The sequence below is a fragment of the Tigriopus californicus genome, chromosome 12, assembly GCF_007210705.1.
Source record: "Tigriopus californicus strain San Diego chromosome 12, Tcal_SD_v2.1, whole genome shotgun sequence".
Classification (NCBI taxonomy): Eukaryota; Metazoa; Arthropoda; class Copepoda; order Harpacticoida; family Harpacticidae; genus Tigriopus; species Tigriopus californicus.
Genome location: NC_081451.1, coordinates 10,543,407 through 10,561,921, shown reverse-complemented (window position 1 = coordinate 10,561,921; position 18,515 = coordinate 10,543,407). Strand labels below are relative to the sequence as shown.

Here is an 18,515-nt window from a genome sequence, read left to right as displayed (position 1 = left end):
TGGTAGCGCTGATTTCAAACTTTTCGTTAACTTCCCTTTCATAAACTCAAAAAGTGAATTGAAAAATGGAAAGAATTGGCTCAGGGATTGGAAATCATCCGGAGCTTAAATGCGTCACCATGTGGGTTGAAACAGAAAAAAAGACAATGGGTGTCGTTGTCCAGTTTCAGGATCTCAATTCCGACTCATGTTTTCCGAACGCCCTCACACTGGAGCAAAAATGGGCGATGCCCCTCAAATCCGGGTTTCCCCAAGGAGCAGACCTCAGACCCTTCCGTCACCCACTCAGAAATAGTGGCAAGAGAGTGAAAGAAAAGGATGTCGCTTTGTATTCAAGGTCATTGACAGACATCTGAAATTAGGTGCCGTTCTCTTGGTTTCGTTGTTGGTTAGTGGATGTGCATCCAGATCAATATTGTTGCATGGAATTTGTGCGTGGTCATTGTTTCGTTTTCATTGGATGAATTTGGCGCTGAACCGGATCATAAGCCAAAGCACTAACGGGAGACGCTGTCTCAAGGTCTTTGAGGTCTAGGTAGAACTTCTCTGTTCTTTGGCGATTCATTTATGTTGAAGAGATCTAGGATGGGAGAAGCGATCCGTTTTGGAATGTAGAGAAATTTTAGCAACAGGAAATTTTTTCCTCTTCAAATTGAGCATATTGATAATGTAAATGAAAGTGAATCATTTTTAGACCGCCGACTATTAAGAAATAGAGTTGACTCAATTAAGTAGCCGCTGTTTGGTGATGTCAGCACAAATTTTGGGAGGTCATTGGGGTACTTTTCCACACAGTAGAGGTAGCAAAAAAACAGTATATATATGGCGAAATATAAGACAAACACTTTTTGAAAGTGTTAAAAAATTATTTGTAAAATTAGAAAATTATAACATAGGAAAAAAATTAAACAACGTTTTGGCTAAAAAAAGTATTTCTGATTGGCTGAAATTGTTTTCACCACCAATAAAGCTTTTTTGAAATGCAAATAGGGTCTATATGGTCTATATGGGGAATAAAAAATGTTTTATTTCAGAAATTTCCAACAGCCTTTTTTATCACTTCTTAAAGAAAAACAGCCAATAACGCATTGGCGGAAGAAAATAAAAATACTTTGCGTTAAACGATAAAGCAAATGCTTAAAAAACTAAAATTCTCGTAATGGTATTGTATCATCATGCTTTGTGCCTTTCTCTATATCTCGGACTCTAAGAGTGATTTAAATTCTCTGACCTTCCTTGTTGTTCAAGTCGGTTCCATATCCGGATGTAGCATCACTCCCACTAGATTTTGGTTTTCCCCCGTCAAATTATGTGGGGACTATGATCCGGGTTTATTAATGACTCACTCACCAACGTTGCCAACCAATTCAATCACGGATGTCCATCTTCTTATTCCTGAGTGTGTCAAGGTTGATTTCTCCGACTCATTCCTGACTTTTCCAGTTCATTCATTCACTCAACGCTCGAGAATACATATTCATGACTCTTGAGGTGAGGAAGATTTATCTAAAAACCGCCGTTAAATCTGAAAATCTTCCTTTTTCTATCACCATACCATGGTGTAATCCGAGGGCTCATTGACTTGTTCATGAATAAGGAATGTTTGAGAGTGGGATGAGTGGGATGGAGGGAGGCTCAATTTGACCTAGTAAGAAAAAGTGGTGTTGTGGATAGATAGACAGGCCTACAACACAGCCAAAATATTCATTAAACTAATCACGGATAAGCGGATTGGTTTGCGTCTTGCACCCAGGAGCCAGAAGAGATGTGCCTCGCCAACCAACATCCACCATTCAGCATTCGCTCCCTAGAAGCCGTCATCTTTCGTTCTTTCTTTTATCCGCCTACGAACGAAAGAACGAACCATCCAACGAAACCATCCCTAAAAAACGAGAGTGAAACGCACGTAACGCGTTGGTCTTCTTCTTCTTCTTCTTCTTCTTCCTCGTCGTCTGCATACAAATGCTGATGCGTCTCGTTGAATCACAGACTCATGGGAACCAACGGCTCTAGATGGGAAACCAATGGGTGGGATAAGTAGTGATTGAATAACATATGGAATGATGCATAGACAAGGAAAAAAATGGAAGAAATAAAAACAGAACTGGATCACTGAAATATGAGGAAAACTGATGTTCCAAAGGTGTGTTAAAACAATCAGAGAAGGAGTGAGAGAGCAATTGTAATGTGACAGATTAGAAGGGTTGGTACCGTCAAGTATTCAGAGGAAGTACGAAATGTATTTGATAATGTGGGTCTCCAACAGTAACCAAAATCCAGGTTTCAGAACTCCCAGTTTAGTGACCCTAGAAGTTTAATATAAGTCTTAAAAGCACGTTCAGCCCTTCGGGAGTACGGGAAAGAAAAAAAGGAATGAAGGGATTCTTCTTTCCCTGCAATATCGAAGAGCCCCATTACGCTATACGAAAAAATGATTTACGTTCTGCACATCAGAGGGCGCTTTTTGAATCAGCCCTTACCAAATAAAGGGCCGATTGGGCCAATTTCTCATTATGAATTATAATGCGTTTGTGTTGTTTTTGGCAAATTCTTTCAAAATCTTATGTCTGATTAGTGACATGGGTCCAATAATGTCAGGAAAAGAAATTGCTTCAGTAGTTTATTTAGCAATCTACCGTGCGTCTTCCCGTTTTGTTTGGGCGTTGCAATATGGGCCCTTATTGGCTACCTTTAGTACTGTAGGGAATATAATTTTGTAATTTGTTTTCGGAAAAATATCATCGCCTTTACAATCATTTTCGACAGTCAGTGCCATAGTTCGTCTGTGGGTGTAAGAGGGGTAATTAAAAACGTTTATCGGTTAGAAGGCTCTTAAATAAGACTTTCTTGAAAATGATTCGAAACTCACTCGATAGGCAAGAATTAGCCGCACTTGTCATTCTCAAATTTATAACATGTCTGATCCACCTACAGATTAGAGTTAAGTGTTTTTTTTAATATGTCACTTAACATCTTATTGTTATACCGCTGGGTTCTGCATTCCGTTAATGTATAGCATGTCAGCAAAAAATTAAAGTGAGAAAAGTAGATGGGAAACAAAAACCAAATAGGCCATGTATATCTATCGAGTCAGACTTGGACAAATTTTTAGATATCATTCGAGATCAACCCTACATTCAAGGACCTATTCGGTCTGCCAACTCGAACTCGTTGGTAGACCAAATATTATTCAAAGATTGAAAGGTAATAAATAGACGAATTGTGACCTTTCATTTTAAAAGTACTGGGAATTATGTTCCCCAGAAGCGGTTAGAAAAGCCGGTGAAAAAAACAAACAAAAAAATAGAAGTAAAGGAAATCCAAACAAACTTTTTTGAAATTTTTTTATATTACAGTTATTTGATATGTTACTGTTGAAAATATCCGGCAATTAAGTGCACTTTTTTACCTTGAGCTAATCTTCAGGGGAAAAACTAACTGTTTTGGGGGATTTGATCAGCAAAGTTCATTTATATTTCTATGCTCTTGATTGATTTACCGTTAAAGTGGCCTCATAATTACAGGGAAAAGGAAGGATAGATTTTCACCACAGGGGTTATTTTATTATCATTCCTTGTTGCGACAGAGTTGTCATTGGACTATTATCAGTTGATTAACATGATGGCATTTGTTACCTACTACTCTGGCCCCTCAATTAAGGTATTGGGTTTACATATCTTACGGTATAAATTCCCTCCCATTCGTTTTCTTTTTTGTACTCTGGGTATTATTAAGAAAATGTAAACATTCTTTTGCAGGGTACAGAAAAAAGAAAATGATTATTTTGTTTGTTATGAATGTCAGAGCGAACACTTGATATTATTAGGAAAGTGTATACATTATTTTGCAGTGTTCACTCTGACATTCATAACAATCAAAATAATCATACCCAAAGTGTAATTAGTCTACCTCCTGCAATTGATTCATATTCTTCCTTGCCACTTTTTGGTAAGGTGCTGAAAAGCATTGCCGAAATGAAAGAACCTGGATCCATCTCCGGCTCCCTTTTGGACATCTGTGAGTGTTAAATAGTATACCCACCACACTCGTGCACTCGTACGGTACTCGTACGCTCCCTACGCTCCTGCGGATGGTTTCATGTGTGTAACCTATGGTATGACAACCTACGCAAGTCGAGAAACTTCAAGCAGGAGAAAAAAGGCGCCAGGACAGGACAGGAGTCAGGACCAGGCAAAAAAAAGATTGTCGGTCGTCGAGGGCGAGAGAGGTACGAAAAAGGATCCTTGTGGTCCTCCTTTCATCACCGATCCGATCGTTCAGAGTTGAGTCGGTCATCAAAGGAGAAGGACCCCTTTCTGTCTCCGATCACATACATTATTACCCTGCAGTGTGTCGCCGTTGTTCCACCCATATCAGTGTCCTCCTCTATGTCCAGTGTTTGAATCAAGTTCAGTCCAAAATGCGGTCAAAGTCGTTGTTAATGCTAATCCTTGGCACCTCAGCCCTAGTCTTGGCAGACCCTCCACCTCCAGTCTCAGAACTGAAGGTGGAACACAGATCTGCCAAACCTGAGCCGTTCCTGGATCGGCTTGCCTCCGCCTTGTTCGGTTCCTCAGAGAAGAAATCCGACACCAAAAGGCCGCCTCCCCCAGGGAGGCCGGTTTATAAGCGGAAGCCGCAACAGCAGACCTTACCCTCATATAACGCCCCTGTGGTGGCCACCAAGCCCTCCAATTCGTATGGACCACCTTTGGCTCCACCCATTGGACAGAGGCCCCAACCCCAAAAGAGACCGCAGTTGCCGTCGTATCAACCCGCCGAGTCAAATAACTTTCCCAGTTTCTTTGGAGGCTCCTCGGGGGCCTCGTCGTCCAGTTCCAAACCAGGTAAGAGATTCTTCATCTTGGAGGGTTTTCACTTTCTGCGGCATTTTAATTCGAACACCACTGTGGCAACTTGAGAGAAATAATTGATGGATGCACAGGGCGATGAGAGGAGACGAGCGGAGAATCACACCTATCTACGGACAATAAGTCCCGCTGTTCCCACACATGAACGAAGGAAAGTCTCTTGGAGTGAAATCAGCGATTCAGGGGATAAAAAAATCGGCGGACCAGAGCTTGTCCAACGTCTTCATATTTGATTTTTGCAATTTTATCTACAAATTCTAGGAACAATTTTCTTTGAGATGTTATGGCAATTATAAATTTTTGATCAAAATTTGTGCAATTTGCAAAAAAACACAAACAATAGTTATCTGGAGGACTTATTTTTTCAAAATATATCATGCGATACTTTGTAGACTTGTAGCACTACGTATATGATGCTTAAGCAAAAACGCATTTAATAATTTCAAAGTGTGACAAGTTCCTCTTTGATTCTGGATTGAAAATTTTGTGAATACACGCCATGTCCTGGATACTGTTACCCTTTTGGAATTGCAATCTTTGGGATGAAAGGGCAGGATTGGATGATGCATTCTCCAGGGGCTCGTGAATCAAGTTTGGCACCTTGCGCAACCCCATAAAAGCTCATTCCCAGATCCTGGATTGATGAACGGTAGTCCGATTTAAGAGCAATGTATTGGTTAGTATAAACAGTGGAAGTACTTCTTTTAGCACTCCTTTAAAAGGTTTGTCCAATTTCTCTCCCAGTTTTGAAGCCCTTGAATTGGCTCGAATCTGTTTCAGCTATGCATTCCAAAGTTCCCTTGGTGTCCTTGTACCAACGTACTAATACCATTCAAGTTGCACAGCCTGTGTACGGCACACATCAAAACAGTGTTAAATGATTCAAATCAAGTCGAAAATGAAGAAGAAAAGTGAAAACGGCGACAACTCCCTATTTTTTTTCCTTTTGATCTCGCAATCGCAAATTAACACGAGACCCCTCGACAAGGTGTTTTATTGGAATGGAGTATTATACTAGACCCACAATATAGTGCCTCTTTAGCATATCCTAATCAAGGGAGACAATCTGCCAATTGGCTTACTTGAATCAAATCCGAAGTAAACGAAACAGGAGACGAGGATGCCAGCTTTACTTTCTCCTTAGGGATTGAGGGATGCCGACTTGATCAATAGCACCTCAAGCCAAAGAAATATGCAACAGCTGATACTCACAGCGAAGAAGTCCATTCAACGGAGTGGGATTTTCTACCCATTTCCGACTGATACGAAGCGAGCAAGAGAGAGAGGGACTTCCAAGTCTTACTGAACGTGATTTTTGAAGGCATTTCCAATTACAGCCGTGGTTTACGACGCCCGCATAGCTCGTTTATAATCATGGCAGTTTTTTTTAACTAGAGAGATGGAGAGCTAGATGTATGTAGAGCACTGTTGCTACTTTGCATCTTCATTCATTTACATGCTTGATGAATTTGATAACTTTGATGAAAGAGAAACTAAATTTGACGTAACCTTCACCTTCATTCAGTCTTAAGATTATTGAAATCACAACCCGTCATGGCATACTTATTAGTTAACAAAGTATTAATTTTTTTGGGAGGCCTTGACTGAAAGAATTAGATTAATAACATCACCAAAATGCATCTATTACTTCTTAAAACAAAAGCTCCTTATTTGTTTTTAACCTGCAAATTCAAATACATCTTTCATTACTGACGTAATGAACTCGCCCTCAAAATGTTTCGTCTACATGAATCTAGGGCTCATCTAGCAAAAAAAGGTAGTGAAAATGACAAGTCATTTTTATTTCTTGTTCTTAAATGCCTCTTCACTTTCACAGAGAGGCCAAATTTTGCATCGACAAGCAAGTTCGAATCGATATCGGGATCAAAGTGCATTGAACAATTGGACTCTCTGTTTGGACTCAGTCAGTGGAGTCTTTGTCCGCTTTTGATTAACTCAGGTGGATGGTCGGCTTCTTGAACGTCCTCTACCCACGTTATTTTTTCCTTCTTTCAATCATCGCCTTATGCACTCCACAGACGTCAATGCCTGTCTCTAAAGTAGATAGGAAGTTAGCCAGACAAAGAAATAGATCTCGAGAGATTGTCAAAGCCATTGTACACAACTGTAAAAAGGGGACCAATGGATCGCGTAAGATCCCATATGTCACATCCCTGGCGTTTTCTTGACAAAGGAAGGAAAACCTCGGAGGAAGCTGACAGGATATTTCACACAAACGCTAGTTTATGATTTAGATATTAAAAACAGTTTCTTAAACAGACACTGCCCAACTTTGAGATGGGCTGCCAGGAGAATGAGTGTATTCTGATTTGAAATTGAGAAACTTGAACAACCGTTAGTTAGAAAGTTGCCGTGAGAGATCCTGTACAGAACTGTACACTCGCATACTTGGACTCTCGACTAAAGCCGGAGAAGGAGAAGCAGATACTGACGAGTACATTGGTCATTTCAATCAAATCCCAGTTGTTTTGATATTATGAAGTATTGCATATTTTTTTATTTTATTGCGAAGATCTTTCTCACCTGAGACAGTACTTGCATTAGAATTAAAGTCTAAAATATCACGTTTTGGTAAATCATTCATAACTTTTGTACACAAAACGACGATGTCGGTGCAAAGATGAATTTTGGGCATTGCACTTTCTGTTTTTGTTTACTATAGCTGTTTACCCTCACTTATTGGTTAAGGAACTCTGCAGCAACCGACATGTTTTTTTCTCATCTTTGGTAAAAATAGACATATGAGACAAGTAAGTCTGATTATGCTATTGGTAATTTCTAGCTTTTTCCATAAGAGTGTTAAAGCCATGATCGGAATTAACCCTTTTCATTCGCCAACCTATCTCAAGTGTCTTTTGAAAACATGATCACGTCGCTGAAGATCAAATCATGAGAGAGATGCTTGAATTCGAGCCAATGGTCCTTCTTTTTAATCACTTACTTGCCAAAGGTGTCTTAAGGATATTTGAGGATCGATTCCACCTCGGATTGACACTTTCAGATCGCTTTCAAGCTGTCTTGTTTGAACGAACGGTGCTTGAATTGAAGAGTGAACAGTATAATCCCAATCTGACAGCTTGACCACTTGACGCACCTCCAACCATTCCAAATGTAAAGCAGGCGAAAGTTGAACACACACAGATCATGATTCATGAGGATGACAGACAGAACTTGGCGACTTCTGATTTGACTTGACTGCTCTTTGTCCCCGAGTAACTCGTGATGTACACGTACGGTAAACAGATAGCTTTTCCAATGCGTTGAAGTACGCAAGATCCCAGAGTACTGTACTCTCGCCGAACCTCCCTCCTATTCAGTGGCTTTTTGAGAGTGTTGAACAATTATCATTGGGAGTATCCAGGATTGGAATGCATTGACGCAATGTCGCGTAGACCAAACATGGATGGTTTCAAGATCGCGGTGAAGGAAATGACCGATGAGGTGGAAATGGAAATCCAATGCTTTTGTTTGAACCCTGAGCGTAGGCAGGGCGACTTTCCATCAAAAAAAGTTCTCAAGACATGTTACATCATGTGTCCAAGAAGATCCTTTGAATCTTCCTTATTTTCATATACACATTCAGCCAGCTCAGCTGCTCCTCCAGATCTCTTTTCTCCCGATTTGGTCACAACCAACTGTGAGTGGGCAACACAAGACATTCAATTTACGATCTATTTTGAAACCTGAAGCTAAATTTTTTTGGCCCTCCAAGATTCACGAGTGAAAGTTGAGTGTGGGTGGGACAAGTTTCCTTTTCATTTGGTGTTGTAGGCGTCACCAAAGATATTGATATTTCTACCACGGCAAGAAAAGATGTAAAGGTAATTGGCGCCTTTGAACTAATTCGCCATTGTTGGCGGCCCAATCTCTCCTCCCAAGTCTGTAGAACAGTTTTTAAAGGCATAATCACTCCTTCATGCCAGGATTCACTCGAGTATTTACAAGGGCATCCACGGGTCACGCTAAACTAATCAAAGCCGTGACCACTCCCCCGCTACCTTGACACTATCAAGCCCAGATGAACTTGATCAAACATTCATCGCGGCCATTTTCGAAATTTTGTGCGACAATTGCAAGAGCAATAACCCCTATGATCTATGATGAGAGCTTGCCCTAAATTAAGCTCTTTTCCTCTACCATGTGGGTGGACTTGTTCTGTGCATACAAGAACAGAAGTGGCCTAGTTTCCGGAGACATAGAATAGTGCATCCTTGTTTTCTATTTCAGCTTTCGGTGGTTCTGGCTCGTTCGGGGGTCAAAGCTCCTTTGGAGGATCCTCACCTGGACCCGGGTCGTCCTTCGGTGGAAGTGGAAATGGAATCGGTGGTGGCGGATTTGACCCTTGGCAGGTGGCCCAACCAGCTAACATGGCCCAGATCCAGGATCTGCAAGTCCAGTGTGAAAAGGATCTCATGAGAGTCCGAGTGGTGTTTGATCGACCTTTCTACGGTATGATCTTCTCCAAGGGCCATTACTCCAACGTCAATTGTGTTCACGTGCCATCTGGTTTGGGTCAGACTCAGGTAGGAAACTCGACAGCTGACACCTGTTCCCTTTCATTCAGGCTTGACGTGTGACAAATGTTTTGTCTTTTGGTTCTATTAGGCCACCTTTGATATCTCATTGAGAGCTTGTGGTATGACCTCGTCTTCCAATGATGGTTATGGAGCCCCCACACCCCAAGGGAGCTTCATCGAAAACACGGTCATCATTCAGTACGACCCATTGCTCCAAGAGGTGTGGGATCAAGCCAGGAAGCTCAGATGCACTTGGTGAGTCCAGAGAACAAATCGCCGTTGTTGCGCATGGGGGATTGAGAAAATGACTGGCATTTATCTTTTTGGATGGTTTCCATGATTTCATCACAATGGATGATGGCCAATCTGTCACTTCCTCAAATTCGTCCTTTTTACTCTTTTACTCATAGGTACGACTTCTACGAAAAGGCAGTGACCTTCAAGCCCTACCAAGTGGACATGTTGGACCCTGTGACAGCCAACTTCTTGGGCGACAATCTCCGATGCTGGATGCAAATCCAAGTGGGCAAAGGTCCTCACGCGTCCGAGGTTTCTGGCATTGTCAAGATTGGTCAAACCATGACCATGGTCTTGGGTGTCAAGGATGACGAGAACAAGTTTGACATGATGGTACTAGAATACGTCCATTATCAAGAGACGCTAAACTACTTATGAAATACTCTTTAATACTGCATTAGGTGAGGAATTGCGTTGCCCATGATGGACAACGATCTCCAATTCAGCTAGTGGATGAGAAAGGATGTGTAGTGCGGTCCAAGATCATGTCTCCGTTCAAGAAGGTGAAGAACTTTGACTCCACCGCCAATGTGCTCTCCTACGCCTATTTCCAGGTATGTAAAATAAACCACCTTACGCAGATTTAGCACTCGATATTTAGTACGGAAGGTGTCTATTATTATTCATGCATCACTTCAATGACAAAACTCTGCACCATGACTTCCAAGGTCATAATGTCTCAAGCAAGGCAGATTAACCTTCACATTGTTAGATTTTCGACAATCCCCTTATTTGAGACAGGGATCAAGATCTTGTGGCCGAGATATATAAACCTCTTTACATTTTTGACGGACTGCATTGAACAGAGGAGCCAATGTGATGGAAAGTATCATTCCCACCTCTTTTGGCAGGGACTCGGGATGATAGGCACTTCATCGCCAATGAGGTGTTGCTTTGACAAGCAATTATCACGGAAAATGATCCAGATCCACTCCCTGATATCTCCCATACTTTTTATTCATTCAAGTGTCACATATATTAAAAGAGAAAATAATTGAATCTTTGTTCAAAATCAGGACCCAGGACAGACTCTCTTTAGGCCAAACGAACAGGGAAGTAAAAAGTATTCTCTCATTTTCAGGCCTTCAAGTTCCCGGATTCCATGAATGTGCACTTCCAATGCGTCGTTCAAGTGTGTCGAGGATCTTGTCCTGATCCCGTTTGTGGCGGAGATGCTTCATATTCTAGTGAGCCATCCTCTGGTTACTCTTCCGGCAGTTCTTCCTCCTCTTACTCTGGTCCATCCATTCCTGCTTCCTCATCTGGCTTTGGAACTCCCAATCAAGACAGTTATGGATCGCCACAAGGCGCTGCAGTGGACAGGTAGGACCCCTCATGAACATTTGAACATCTAGGAAGTGATCCTCTTCCGCTTTGAATTTCGCGCCAATCGTGAGATGGCACGTGCTTCAAATAATTTCTGCTGTCGCAGTCATGCTGGCATTGATTTCATTACCTTTTAAGTGAAAAGAGAAGTCGATTTGTCATCTGACCTGGTTCCGATCCTCGTCTGAATGTAGTTTTACGGTTGGTTGAACTAACTCCACATAATTTTCTGTGGAAGGTCTTTTGTACAACTGAATTGTTGTCGAAGCAGGATGTGCGACGGATAAGAAAGAGAAGCATAAGACACATGACAGACCAGGGACTTGTTCGGATAAGGATCTGTAAATACTTTCGCTATCCCTCCTTCTTATAAGTTCTCGCCCTCTCGCACAAGGAGACTTTCCTCCAACTTGATGTCCTATGGAATTTACCCCGGACTGTATTGCCATTTAAGGAACAATAAGACTCGACGGCTAATATTTAATACCGAGGCGAAACAGTTGGTCTCGGCGAGTACGAAAAAACTACCGAGATTTTTATCGGGAAGCGAGCAAGACATTTCTGGTTGAATTTTTGTCCTGGATGATGTTGTAGGTGGAGGCTTTGCTGTCGTTACGCTCGAGTGGCATCCTTGACATAAAGCCTGGGATGACGAACCACTACCGAACATTGGAAGCGTGATTTAGAGGCAAAGTGTGGCAAATAATTGATAAGCAGAACATTATCAAAGCGGTAATGAGTTGGGATTCTTGCTTGTGATATTTGATACGAGCTAAAATATTACTCGTCAAATCCGGGATCTGAGTGCTGAAACTTTCCAAGACATCTATTTCATTTCAACCATTGAGAGAGGGGGAAAATGGCATTCTTCCACCACGCCCTCTTGAAACGTTGAATTAGAAGGAGGGATGCCTTCTGAAAAGAGTATATATTTGTTTCTACCTTTGTCATGGCGAATTAAGCGACTCTGAGTGTGAAAGGATGTGTGTGACTCTGTCGAGAGAAGACGAAAATGCGTAAAAATATTGCTTCATTTTCATTCCGTCCTGTCACTGAGATTCATACCCCGACAGAGATAGCAACATTCTAGGGCTGGGATCATCGAAACTCAAACCCAGTCCATGGTGTAAGATTTCTCACGCTCAACTGAGCTGAATGGAAATATACTAGATTCGAATCTGGAGGGTAGAATACGAATTAGAACTCCCATTTCGAGTGCCCAAAGCATGATGCATTAACAGATTTTGAATAATGCTGTGAAAGTAACCCTGGTTTTGTTTGCAATTTCATTGCAAGGGTTATTTTGAGCCCTATAGAACCGAGACAAACGCACACATTCACTTTGCATTTAAATCAAAACATTATTTCTCCAACTATTATTTTTTTCGATTTTGAGACCCCGAATTTGTTACCTGAGACTCGTCATTTGATTAACTACAATGGAAAACCAATTTGTCATAAATCTTTTATTTTAGGCCTTGAGTTAAAGCCATGCCCCTTTCAGGTATTAAATGAGTTGCTTTTGATAAAAACAAACAAAGTTAACACTAACGTACGTATTGACATTCTCTTCTATTTGTTTTCATAATTTCTAAATCGGAAAAACTATTGAAACTCTCTTCATCGTGGTCTTCCTACACGATTGTCTTTGAATCAATGCTTAAATGTGCCACAATAAGCCTAAAATTAATGTAGAGTGGGAGTGCTTCCATGGGTCTTGATATATAAATGTAGGCAATCTTTAAACTTCATTGATCAATCCTGATCCTGTATTTAGTGTAGGCCTCTTCTCATTAGCCAATCTGCACAATACAGCCGCACAACCGAAGTTGAGTTGACGTGTGCTCCTTTCAATGAAGTTTTCGCTTGCCTGCTTCCATTTCACGGTGTAACAAAGTTAACCTTTATCGCTTGAGAGGACAGATATGGTTTATATATTTATTTCTCCCTCCATCTATTAGAGGTTGATATATAACAGACATTACTCTCTAATAACTCTGCACTTTAGTACCTGATCTCCCAAGATTAGCTTCTTGGTCAATGATACTCTTCTCACGGCAAAAATATCTTCTCATGGCGCAATTCCTTGCGTCACTAAGAGATGATCCACGACTATAATCTTAAGAAACTGCCATGTTTTGATTGTCCAAATCGTGCTAAAAATAGCACGACCTTCCAATTGAGACCAGTACAACACTTGATAAGAGGCTTTCGGCCTATGTAACCTTTGCTGTGATTAGTTTCTGCCAAATCACGACCTCCACAAATCCCAAAGAAGGTTAACTTGCAAATAAAGGTGTCAATATGATTTGGACTGACAGTTTAAGTGAAATGCAAATAATACGAGGGTGTTTCTCGGAGAGGAATGTTCACAAACATCTCTTAAGCACACGCTGAGAAAACACTGTTCGAAATTCCCGCGTAACGAACAACGCTATTAGCAGTTTTCTTTTGAGCGGAAATTTCAAAACACATGTTTTGCATGCACCCTAAGCAGAGCCAGAAAAATCGGGGGCCATAAATGGTTCTTATATCCGTCAATTAGAACAGGCACGTCCTCCCTAGTGTTAGGGATGTACTGCAGTCACGGTTTTTGGTGCTCTCAGAAGAACTGTCATTTAATCTCGTTTTGAAAGTTTGGGAACTTTTCCCCTCCCCTCTCACTCAGTTCGGCTTCTTGTATTCTTTCTTGGCCGCGCTCCACCTGATCTGAACAAGTGACGCAAAGGCTCTTCCACAGAGCCAACCAGCTCCTTGTTGAACTGATATTCCAAATTCTAATGATTGCGAGACCAAGGAGGAGTTTTCATTAGATGATGGCAGATGTTTTGAGGATGAAACTGGCCGTTAGCTAGGAGCAATTTCCTCCATATCGGGTTTCAAAGGAATAAAACCTCCTTCATTGTTTCCTTGTTGCAGTTATGGATCGCCTCAAGGGTCATTCATCTCCAATGCTAATATCAATCCTCGATTACCCATTGGAGGCAATAATGTCTACACTCCTTCGGGCTCGGAGAGGAAAGTCTCCATTGTAAAACCAGACGGTACCACCGTTGAGGACTTGACCGCTGGAGACGTGTTTGATGCAGATGAGGGAGATGAAGAAACCCCAGACAGAATCGCTCTTTCTGAGCCTGGTTATGAGTAAGTTTTCCAAATCAGGTGAAGGCGATATACAGTTACGCCACGACTTGACTAATTCCTTTTCCAATCCTTAGGGGCTTTAATAAACGGATTGGAGGGGCTCAATCATTGAGCCTTGGAGGACGCCCTCGTAGTCTGGAATTGGAAGATTTGGATAAACTCACGGCCCAGCCCTTGAAGAGTGGTGATGCCATTTCAGCCACTGAAACGAGCAAGAACACAGTTGACTCGTCAGTGGGCAAGGACCATGAATTGAAAACAAGGGGCCGCAGGAGCACCGTGGATTCAAACGGCAACCGAATCTTGAGGACTCGTCGTGAAGCCGACACTGACATGGCTGACATCGAGACCGAGAAAACCATTCGGGTAAGAGTCATTAACATTTTTTGATCTAACACACCAGCTAACACCCCTCGACCGTTTTGTTTCAGGTTTTGGCTCCCAACGATGTCCAGTTTAGTTTGCCTTTGGACTCAGAGGATCAAGATGAGGTTGTGATTAACACGGATTCTCCCTTCTTCAACGAGGCTGTTTGCATTGACACCCCTGCTTTCATTGGGGTGACCATCAGCTTCTTGATGATCCTCATTGTGGCTTTGATCACCATTATCTTCTTGTGGATGCGGATAAGAAGCCTGGATCGGAAGAATCTCCTGTAGAAGACCGGGTTGTCCGTTCAAAGCAGAACCCGCAAACGCAACGTTGGTGGACTTTGTCACGCAAACCTCACACCAGACAAACTTTGTGAAAGTGCCAAAAAACCGTTGCTTCGATTTCGAAGCCCTATGTCGCCTTATTCAGACTCGAATCAAAACCTGTGATGTCTTAGTGACACAAGCCTATGAATAATCAGTAACAAACGCCACCCCGAGTCTCATCCCCCATAATGTTCATTTTTCGTGGATTTCTTTAAAGAAACATCTGGATGGTATAAATCAGCTAGTCCTCCAATCACTTCCAGGAAAATCATCGAACCTGCTCCTTTTCCTCAAACCCTCCAAATAATCCCTCACCATATTTGATATCGTATTCGTTATGCTAGTGAGATTGATGACCCTGAATGTAACTATTGTTCAAATGTTCAAGAATGCTTGTTAAGATGACTCCACTGAATAAAACACATGTCAAAAAGGAGAAACGTGATTCATAACCGTGTTAGAAACATGAAAGATCTGCAAAGTCTTCGTGGTCTTCTAAATGACCAAAACTTCATGTAAGTAAACAAAACGTGTATTTCTAGAAGATGTCGAAGAACCAAACTCTAAGAACCAAACTTAAGCCAGTTATCAAAGTTTTTAGCAATACAAGAGATCCAATTATCTTGTTAATCGTTAAAAAAGAGTTGAATACATACTTGGTTTACCAAAAAGCAATAAGCATCAAAATCTTTCTTAACCCTCTTCTCTTGGGCTCGTGCTTTTTCATAATCATTTTGACCGCCTGATTTAAGGCTTAATTTTTATCCAATCATGTAAATGAGAGCTTTATTCCGATCTTGGAATATTTCAAAACCTTTTTTTGCAATAATTTTCAGATAAAAATTTGATGAGATGTATTGTATGAAGCTTGATTAAAAGATGTTCAGCTTGAACAATATCAATTATTAGGATGAAAGGATTACACACAAGCACAGATTGCAACGAACAATTTTGCGGTGGTTCATCATATTTCTCATTTTTCCTCAATAAATATCGCCCTCACAATGGCAAAAATAGAGCATACACAAAATTGGCTTTGCTTCCACATTGGACCCTATTTATCAAATGAATTTGAGTCGACTGAATCCCGGCTATTATGATTTATGGCAGCTTTGAAGTCCTAAAATAGTCCCAGATAGTAAAAATATGCCATCAAAAATTAGGCCAAAAGTTTGACAAATTAGAATTTATTCCGTGCGAGGGAGTTTCAGTAAACGCCAATAATATAACTGAAAGTAACATATATACTTAAAATTTACACAGATATTACGGTTGGCTCTTTTTTTATGCAACTTACATTCATAAATACGATCTGTTTTTCAGTCCAGAGAAATATTTTGCTTGTGACACGGCCTTGAACTGCACCTTGGGTTTGGTGTGTATCTACGGAATGTGCCTTGGGTGTGTGACCCATTGGGAATGTGCAGATGGAATGTATTGTTTGGATTCGCCTCCACTTCTTCATTGTAAGTTGCAACTAGTTTATGAAGCTGAAACACATAGGTTCAAATATTGAACTTAAATATGAGAAATATTAATTTGTAAATAACATAATTTCTGGGTTACTAAAACAGTTGCTGTTCTTTGAGATCTTAAAACTTTCACTTTTCCATAATATAATGAACCAACTTTTTTTTTTTTTGGGGGACAATTTGCATTGTTTATTTTGTAAAAAAACACCCAAATCGTCAAATTTGATGTGAATAGGGTTGCGAAGGATCAAGATCGTTGCTTGATCACTTTCGGTTCTCTATCATAGTATCCTTTTGAGCACGCTAAGATTGAAAGCACCGTTTACAGACTTTGCATTTGATTCCAAATGATTAAACCAAAAACGTCCAATTTGCTGCCAATGCTGTCGTCGTATAGAATGCAATCAGAATAAAAGTCAATGCACAAGGTCCAGTTACATGAGGCCTCGAAGTCTCTTCATTCTTGAAAATATGAATTGGTTAAGAACAAGCCACGTACTTGTAAATCATGATTTTAACACAATGAAAAAATAGAAAAGCAATTGCAACTCAAATGACTTTGAAACAAGTAAATTTGAATTCTACTTTTTTACATGCTTTCTGAAATATTCAAGGAGAAAGAAGGCGCCTTTGTCTTTTGTAAAAATCGGTGTTTGAGGAATACACAGCCAAACATGAGCAGGTACCAAATATTGTTTGAATTAAAAGTCAAGACTAACAAACTGAGGAAGAACTGGAAACCAAGAATTACTTGTGCAAATTTGATCTTTTTAATCGTATTGTTTCAAAACCTTCAACAACGTCAGAAATGTGAAAAATCGAACTTTCCGTAGAACTTCCTCAGTTAAGAATTTGTACAAAGCAATAGTCATGAGGCTACTTTTTGACAATAAAACTCTGCCTTTCAAATACCTAAAACGAAAAACGAAACCTAGAATGTAATATTAAACCGACGGATAATTTCAATTCGATAATCCAAGAATTAGACATATAGTGGTCGCTCAAAATGTCAAAAGGCAAAGGGAGTGAAAAAAAATCGATCATGTCGTGAAATTATTTGTATTGCAAGTCAGTGAAAAAGCAAATTCTTTAATGAAATCTAAGGCTAATCACCTTAACAAAGAAGCTGAACTTCAATATTAAGTGTTCTATGTCATCGAAGCTAAAGATATGACAAAAAATGGAATTGCATATTGGAAAAAATTCACTGACAATCAAAAATTTGTTCACGAAGGAAATGAATGCTTGGCAATGTTGCAAACAATCAAAACGGTCTAGTTAAATGAACTATAAACGTCGAACTGTTGGTCAGTGTCCTTTTCAATGCATTTTTTTCATTAACAATTATTTCAATCTATTTTCAGTTTCCCTGGGAATTGGAGTAGTAGTCGGAGGCTCCAACGCTGCAGCTGAAGCCTCTGCCAAACTCAACTTTCGCAAACGTAAAGGAGCTTGAAGATCAGTCAATTTCAGTGTGCTGATTGGGTTTCATGTTTTAGGTGGAGATCGATCAAGAAAACTGAAACGATTGCAACATGTGCTCAGATTCATACGAACGAATTATCCTGACGGAACAAAACGGTGTCAAAAATTGACGGATGAACTATTATTCCAATGGAAATGAACGAAATGAGTAAACTTCGGAAAGGAAGCTTTTTGATTCACCCAACCTATTGTCGAAGGTTCCCATTAACATGGATACAAGTGAACAAACAAAGCCATTGGAAAAGGCAAAATTAACCTTGTGAGATGCAAATAAATTATCAAGCCAAATTTAAACAGTCGAAGATGGCTCAATTAAGTACTATAATACACTATTTGCACTCTGAACTTCAAAGGAACTAGTCCACTTCGCTTGAATGAAATGAAACTAGGTCAGTGCATTGTACAACCAAACAACATGGACCTCCAACAAACCCCATAAGTGGATTCCAATAACAAACTTTGATATATCTAGAGAATGAAACTTTTCGAATGGAGTTTAGGCTTGAACAAGATCTACATGTTCTCCCTCGAGCATTTTTTATGTTAACTGCTACCTAAAGAAATTGCTCGGTTATCGTTGCTTCTCTAAAACGGCGATACTTTACCATTACAGTTAGTTACTTTTTAATAAAAGTAAGGAGTTACCGACATCGTTTTTATTTTTCGACGGACTTGTCTCGTTTC

General features: G+C 40.4%; 1 protein-coding gene across 1 annotated transcript; it reads left to right on the top strand.

Moving 5' to 3' along the window:
• Positions 1–3,983: 3,983 nt before the first annotated feature.
• Positions 3,984–18,176, top strand: LOC131892125 (uncharacterized). The gene is made up of 12 exons (XM_059241887.1): positions 3,984–4,847; positions 9,120–9,415; positions 9,498–9,664; positions 9,820–10,039; positions 10,108–10,260; positions 10,788–11,029; positions 13,952–14,176; positions 14,251–14,542; positions 14,608–15,389; positions 16,198–16,340; positions 17,711–17,788; positions 17,846–18,176. Exons 1-9 carry the CDS (start codon positions 4,421–4,423, stop codon positions 14,833–14,835), a joined length of 2,250 nt encoding a protein of 749 aa, XP_059097870.1. The 5' UTR covers positions 3,984–4,420; the 3' UTR covers positions 14,836–15,389; positions 16,198–16,340; positions 17,711–17,788; positions 17,846–18,176.
• The last annotated feature ends 339 nt before the right edge of the window (positions 18,177–18,515 follow it).

Bases quoted from the DNA above. Each gene is read 5' to 3' on its own strand.
- LOC131892125 (XM_059241887.1), top strand. From the start codon at position 4,421: ATGCGGTCAAAGTCGTTGTTAATGCTAATCCTTGGCACCTCAGCCCTA. The intron at 10,261-10,787 runs GTATGTAAAATA...TCTCATTTTCAG, and splicing joins TCTCCTACGCCTATTTCCAG to GCCTTCAAGTTCCCGGATTC. The intron at 14,177-14,250 runs GTAAGTTTTCCA...TCCAATCCTTAG, and splicing joins CTTTCTGAGCCTGGTTATGA to GGGCTTTAATAAACGGATTG.